At 36.9% G+C, this 7,588-nt stretch overlaps 2 protein-coding genes across 2 annotated transcripts; one reads left to right on the forward strand and one right to left on the reverse strand.

Annotated features, from left to right (window-relative positions):
* Window positions 1-1,408: 1,408 nt before the first annotated feature.
* Window positions 1,409-1,825, reverse strand: LOC121439506 (40S ribosomal protein S15a-like). Its single transcript, XM_041640007.1, has one exon. It carries the CDS (start codon window positions 1,823-1,825, stop codon window positions 1,433-1,435), a length of 393 nt encoding a protein of 130 aa, XP_041495941.1. The 3' UTR covers window positions 1,409-1,432.
* Window positions 1,826-2,714: 889 nt separating this feature from the next.
* LOC121439436 (small nuclear ribonucleoprotein Sm D2-like) lies at window positions 2,715-3,137 on the forward strand. Its single transcript, XM_041639937.1, has one exon. It carries the CDS (start codon window positions 2,715-2,717, stop codon window positions 3,135-3,137), a length of 423 nt encoding a protein of 140 aa, XP_041495871.1.
* Window positions 3,138-7,588: the final 4,451 nt, after the last annotated feature.

Raw genomic sequence — 7,588 nt, forward strand, 5'->3', positions numbered from 1 at the left:
AACTTTTGCAATGAACAGAGAAGCAAAACCATCTACTGGGGATTAGAACTAGCATGGCTTGCTTCCAGTTCTTCTGATGTGTTCCTAACTCGTGCCCTCAAAATGGCTATGGCTTACTCACTCAGCGTGTCTAAGAAAAACTTGAAACCAAACTGACCCACAGATGGTTTCTATTGGGCCCACACAATGTTTTAAAAATATTGTTGTATCAGTTGCCAATATTTTTAAATCAGAAGCTATCATACAAAATACTGTTTCTAGTTGCCTTGAAATTTTAAATCTAGCATCAACTGCACTCATACTCTTTCTTAACAGAATAGTAGCTGCCACCTTTAGATGGAATGTGAGCTTACTGTTCCTCATCATTTACATCCTATATCAAATGACATTTGTAACATTATTGATGATTTTTTCTAATAATTGTGAAAAATATTTTTATACTAGCATAAACCATCTGAAGCTGGAGACTTTGTAAAGAGAGATGTTTATTAAGTCACATTTTTGGAGACTGAAATTTCACAATAGATTCCCCTACCTGCTCAGCCTATGGATAGCATCACAATGATAAAAGCATTCATGGACGATATCACATATTGAGGCAGGAAGCCAGAGAGAGATTAAGGCATAGGTCTCTATCTTCAGGAACTAGTCAGTCTCATGAAAGATAAATTAATCCTTTTCAAGATGACACAGCTAAAGACCTAACCAACTCTTCCTAGTCCCCAGATCTTAATAGTGTCACCATCTCAACACTGCAGCTCTGAGTTTTACAGGAATATATTTTTCTGGTAAAATGGGCAATTACAACTAACCATGACACTCATTGGCAGGCTTTTCCCAGCCCTCACAGTCATTATGAAGAAAGTCTTTTGTACATAAAAGATTCAATGGAAAACTGCAAAATAAGGATATTAGACATGGCAAAACTGAACTGAAAAAAATAACCAAAATGAAGAATTTGTCACTATGACACTTGCTTTAGAAGTAGTGTTAAAAACAGTGCTTTAAGTTTAATCAAAAGATACTCAATAATAATAGAAAAGTATATTGAAGAATAAAAGTCACTGAGAAAACTAAAAAAAAACACAAAACCTTATACAATATGGCAAAGCGCTAATGGTATCACAGAAGTCACTTCAAAACCTAGTGTAGAAGTCAAAAAACTAAAAATAAACATATCTATAAAATCATTATTACATATTTTAAATGTTATTAAAATAATTAAAATATATTATACAGTATAATACATGATTAATAGTACTATATTGTATTATTGAAATTTATTGACAAATTATGTCTTATGTTAGACAGTCTGATCATAAGATAATAAAGGGACAAAAAGGTGATAAATGTGTTTATAAACTTGCTTTTGATAATACAATTTCTTTTTTTTTCACAGTCTATAAAGGCTCTTTATTTATGTTTTACATCTCTAGAAAAAGAATCCCAGGATTTTCCCTCCTGTGTGCTTTCGTCTTGCCTCTTCATGGTCCATGATGCCAGCTGAGGTGGTCAGTACAATGAAGCCAAACTGACGGGATGGGAGCAGATTGTTCTGCCATTTTTCTAGGTCTTTGAGTTGCACATCAAATCTAGGGCTTATTACTCCACACTTGTTCGACCTGCCGGTGAGGTTCACGACGATCTTCCCAGCTCTGTGGTCGTCAATGATTTCAAATTCACAGATATAACCATGCTTCATCATCACGGTTAGGAACCGAACGATGACTTTGGAGCAGGGCCTGATGAGGACCTGGCGTTTGCCTCTCTTCTCTGCATTGTTGATGCTCTTGAGAGCATCGACCAGGACGTTCATGCGCACCATGGTGGCTTAGAAACAGCGGGACTTATCGGCTGACCAAACGGAAGGTACGGAGAGGCTGTCAATACAGCCCAAGTTTGAAAGTTCTGGCAAACATCTGCCAAGGTTCTCCAAGTCAGCAGTGTTGGCGGTTAGCGCGACTCGATAATACAATTTCTAATTACAATTTATGCATATAACTCAGTACATCAAAATATTTCAATAAAATGAGCTCTTCTAACATGGATACTCAACACCATCTTATGGCCTTCTGACATGGGCATAGGCGCACAAACCTGCAAACACAGGTGCCCATACACTTGCTGGTATAATTATAACAATTTGCCCATCCATGTTCCAGTAAATAACCACCCACCAGCGCCCACAGAAGCAGTCCTATGTAAGTGCAGTGGGCCAGATACATAGAAAAGATCACAAAAGTAGGAGGAAAACTTGTAGGAAAGAAAAAGTAACTCAGTGGGAAAGGGAGTAGAAAAGAGAATGGAGGCTGAAAACGACTCAAATTCTTTATATGCATGTATGAAACTGGAAGAGACAAAAATGAATAGGTAGATTTCTAAAGTTTAAAAATATTAGCCTATCCCTTTGTTGTCAGCTCGAATCATCAGATTTTTAAAAATTCTCTATTGAATCAAACTACATCTCTCTCTCTCTCTCTCTCTCTCTCTCTCTCTCTCTCAATTCTATTTCAAGTCTTTGGAGCAACAAAACACAAACTTCATTTTCAAAATCATATGATAAATTATTCCCATTTTTATATGATTTTTAACTAAACATTGCAACAACCCAACTACAAATAGCAGACAAAAACCACTGCAATAAACTGATTAGGAATTTACAGACCAGAGCAACGAGGTGGAGGCGGGAGTGATCTGCAAGCGAAACATTCACCATGAGTCTTCTCAATAAACCCAAGAGTGAGATGACCCCAGGGGAGCTGCAGAGGCGGGAGGAAGAGGAATTCAACACATGCCCCCTCTCGGTGCTAACACAGTCAGTCAAGAACAGCACACACATGCTCATTAATTGTTGCAACAACAAGAAGCTCCTGGGACTGGTGAAGGCCTTTAACAGGCACTGCAACATGGTGCTGGAGAAGGAGATGTGGACTGAGGTCCCCAAGAGAGGCCTGGGCAAGAAGAAATCCAAGCCTGTCAACAAGGACCTCTACATCTCCAATATATTCCTGCGCAAGGACTCAGTCATCTTAGTGCTATGGAACCTGAACCATTCATTGCCTGCAAGTAGAGTAGTGGCCTCTTCCCTCTATAAGAGTCTGCTCCCTGCCGAGCACTGCCCAGTGGGATGGAAATAAAACCCTATGATTTTGTTTAAAAAAAAGTCACACTTTAGGAGAGAATACTCTCCTCCAATCTTGACTTTCTCTGTGATGAATCTGCAAACTATAAAAGGCTATCTTTTCTCAATGAGCTTCTTAAAGAAATGAATGAGTGCTACTCAAGTGAAAATCAAACAATCAGGCAATCAAAGGAAGGAAATACCCAATAGTTTGAAATACAAAACTATTCTGTGGTTTCTGATTCTTCAGTGGCTTGTGAGTGGTGATAATTTTTCCTTCATGGACAAATCTGAGGAATGAGCAATTCTGCTAAGATTCAAAAACGGGAAGTTGCTTATAGCAATCATTATTTCATCACAATTAACCAAAAACTAATGGGTTTGGATTTTTAAATATTACCTCTCTTTTTTCTATCATAATTTCCAACTTAATTATAAAAAATCACTATGGAAGCCTACCTGTAAGTTGTGGTTTCAATCTCTTGGAAATGCTTAGCCACATCAGTATTATAAGAAACTTAAACTTCTCAGCCGGGCGGTGGTGGCGCACGCCTTTAATCCCAGCACTCGGGAGGCAGAGGCAGGCGGATTTCTGTGAGTTCGAGACCAGCCTGGTCTACAAGAGCTAGTTCCAGGACAGGCTCCAAAACCACAGAGAAACCCTGTCTCGAAAAACCAAAAAAAAAAAAAAAAAAAAAAAAAGAAACTTAAACTTCTCATAAAGTATCCTGTTAACTGCTGCTAACAGGATTTTCCAAAAAACCTCTGTGGGAACTTCCACTGCATAAATATCACATTGCTTAAACTTTCCAGATAGCAAAATAAAATAACAAATCTATTTCCATTTCATTAAATGTTCCTAAAATCTGCATTAGGAGTGCATTATGCATTTTCTCTTTCTCTTGCACAATGTGCAACAAGGTAACGATATTAAAGGGAGGAGATTAAGATGTGATTATGAATTTCCCCACTGAGTGATTTTAAATAAATCAATCTTAGAATCTCTTTTCATTTAATTCTAGAACAGGTTATTATTGGCAAAAGGAGATAAATGACAATCACAGCCACACCTCCAGCCTACATTCAGTGATTAAATTTTCAAAATTTGTCAATGAGTATTATAAATAATTTCTATTCCTATCTATGCAACAGTTGGTGAAAACATTAATGTCTGATTTCTCTAGAAAGATTTATTAAGAATGACTCATTAGTGAGAAATAACCAAAGCAATCAGGATTCAATGAGAAAGATAGTTTATTGCCAAACATGAAATTTAAAATATTTTGTCATTTATGAGAAAACTTCAACATTGGTAAAATCTCTTCAGTTCTGATATTATTTGTAGAGAGAAGTTTTTGTCTTGTCTAGTTCCACAACTGTTCAGTCCCAAAGAAACACACAGAGGTTTATATTAATTATAAACTGTTTGACTTATTAGCTCATGTTTATTATTAACTATCTCTTACAACTTAAATTAACTCATAATTCTTGTCTATGATCGGCCATATGACTTTGTACCTTTTCTCAGTGAGGCATTCTCATCTTGTTTCCTCTGCATCTGGCTAATGACTGACTCTTTCTGCTTTTCCTCTTCCCAGAATTCTCTTAGTCTGGTTACCCCACCTATACTTTTCCCATGTGGTTACTGGACAATCAGCATTTTATTAAACCAGTATGAGTGACAAATCTTTACAGTGTACAAATAAATTATTCCTCAGTATTTTTCAGATAAAAGCTTTTTTTGTGGACTTAGGAACCTAAGCTTATGAAATGAATATATTCTGACTTTCTATCCTTTCCCTAAAATATCTCATATGTATGTGTGTATGTATATATGTGTGTCTGTGTGTATGTATGTGTATATATATATATATATATATATATATATATATATATATTTACATTAGTTCAGGAAAAGCTACATGTTATTTGTGACCAAATGGTTACCAGGCAGAGAGCTATTAGTTTCTAGATATAGCTGGTGAGTGATATCGAGCAGATCAATCAGTTTCTCTAGAATTCTGTTTCTCCAATTCACCATCTGAAACGTAAGTGTAGTTTTTAAGGGCCCTTTCAAGGTCAATAGTCATCAAAACTTTTCCCGTGTGTATTGATTATGTGATAGTCACTATTTAATGTCTATTCCATCGAGATTAGAAAATCAGCTTTGATTGCATGACTTATCTTGCATGTAAAGTGCTTTCCATTACTGTTATAAGTAGCCAAGATAAATCAACTGATGAAATAAAAAATGATTTTCCCTTCTAGTTTTTATGCTATAATCCATCACTGATTGTATATTATCAAAAGCAGCACATGTTAAAAAAAAAAACTGTGTACCCCATGCCCAGAAAGTAAAAAGATAGAAAGTCATCAGTATCATACACTTACTTGGGAGTATCATATCTCCCAATGAATGGCAATGACTGGAAGGTCTCATAATGGACTCTGCTTTATAATATTGTTGCAACCTCCCAATAGTTTCAAGCAATGGAATAATACTTTAATATATGATACTTTGGGAGACAATCCAGATGCAAATTATAGTGTTCTCTTCTTAGGTAGAAAAGGCCTGAGCCCATTTCATGATACAAAGTATATCGATTTTACAGTCATCAAAGTCTAAACTGTTTCATCATTGCAAAAAAAAAAAGCCCATATCCAAAATCTTCTCTGAGAATCAACCTGTCATAAATTCCAGTAAAAGTTAGAAAAAGAATCACATACCTGCAAGATAAAGTGGTGTAGGGGAAACTGCCTGCTTTCCTAAGGAAAGAAATTAGGAAGTAATGAAGGAGCAGAATAAAGGACCACTAAAATTCATCAAGGCATATATTAAATCCAAGATCTATACATTTGGCGTTTGCAACACATTTTCGTGGGATGTGTGCTTCAAAATGATCAGGCCGTCAGTTCAACTCCCATTTCTTTGCTAACTGGAGCCAACGTGCTTTCTTTTCTTGGACATTTTTTCACACTATTCAGAGCTATTCTTTGCAGGTGTTGCACATCCCTGCATCTCTGACTTTCTAGAATCTCCACTGCAGTTTCAGCTTCATTTTCACAGCTCCATCTATTGCTCTGTCAGGTGTTGTTTGTTAGAATTATGACCCTAGATCTCATTGCCTGGTCTCCCAAACTTTCCTTTGCAAACTCGGTAGATATCTTCATGACCTTGTCATTCTTGTAGTGTGCATGTATTCATAACTGTTAACAGTGATTCAAATAAGTGGGGTGTCCTTGAAGACAATAAAGACTGTCTAGCCTCCAATAGGCTGTAGTACATAGGTCTAGATTCCTGGAAAATTAGTAGACACTGAGGCCACCCCTTGACAATGACTTCCAAGTTCTTATTCTAAAAATTTGAAAAGTGGAATGGGATTAACAGACAATGGAAAGACATATTTCTACTTTTCCTTAGAGGCTTTTTATAAGACTCATGTCAGAAATTATTTTAATAGGTAGCCCATCCACAAGGAGTCCAGGTGCCTCTAAGTTTTGATCATATCCTTGTGTGTAGTTTCCAGGCAGGGTACTAATTTAAGGAAAGAGAATTAGGACAAAATCAAGGACATGTCCAGTTTCCAGCCAAGAGCAACAGTCAAAACTCTTCTCTTTTAGGGTCCTCAACCTTAAAGCTTCACAATCAGTTGCTATTTCCTGTGCTCATCAGTAGTATTAGGTAGGCAATCCTAATGTATAGTAATAGTATGTGCTGGACCTGGACCTTCTTGAACGATAGATAAAGGGGTCTCAATCCCTAGCTAGCAACAGATCATCAGCTTTACATACACAGAGAATTTCAAATCATTCCAGATGACTGCAACTTGTAAATGTCTTTTCTAAACTTTCCTCTTATGTACCTTTGAGCCTATCATAAGTAAAGCAACATCAACTCCTAAGATGCCTTCAATTGCCATAGTATAAAGCAGTTGGCATTCATTTTCTAAGACAGAGTCTCAATACAGAGGGGATAATAGTGTCAGACTTGCCATGTAATCCAGACTGGTTTAGAATTTATGAACCCCCTTGCTCAGTGTACACTACCATGCCCAACTTACACTTTACTATGAAAGAAATTCTCCTCGGCAAATGTGCCTTTCTTGTCTGCCTCATTGGTCCCATTTCCTTTTTAGTCAAACAATAAAAGGTTAGCTGCTCTGTTTTTAACTCCTCACTTGCATTTGAAATTTGGCTAATAGCAGCCCATAATACCTTTTCAGCTTCCTGAATGCTGTGTTGGGCTGAAGCTTCCTGTACCAGATTTACTTGTTTGCCATCTTGAAGTTCAACCTCAAATCTTGGGGCTTGGACAAAGTACTTGCATATTCTGTGCCATGGTGTAAAAGCCATGACCTCAAGTCTAATTTCTCATGCAGCTCTCTTTTCTGAGAGAGCTTTTATTAATAGCACTTGTTGTATCCATTCCTATCACAGTTCTTAATAACAGGGGCCTTGCCATACTTG

Source organism: Microtus oregoni, unplaced genomic scaffold (genome assembly GCF_018167655.1).
Source record: "Microtus oregoni isolate MIOR12 unplaced genomic scaffold, Mior012 000061F_ref0000440, whole genome shotgun sequence".
Lineage (NCBI taxonomy): Eukaryota > Metazoa > Chordata > Mammalia > Rodentia > Cricetidae > Microtus > Microtus oregoni.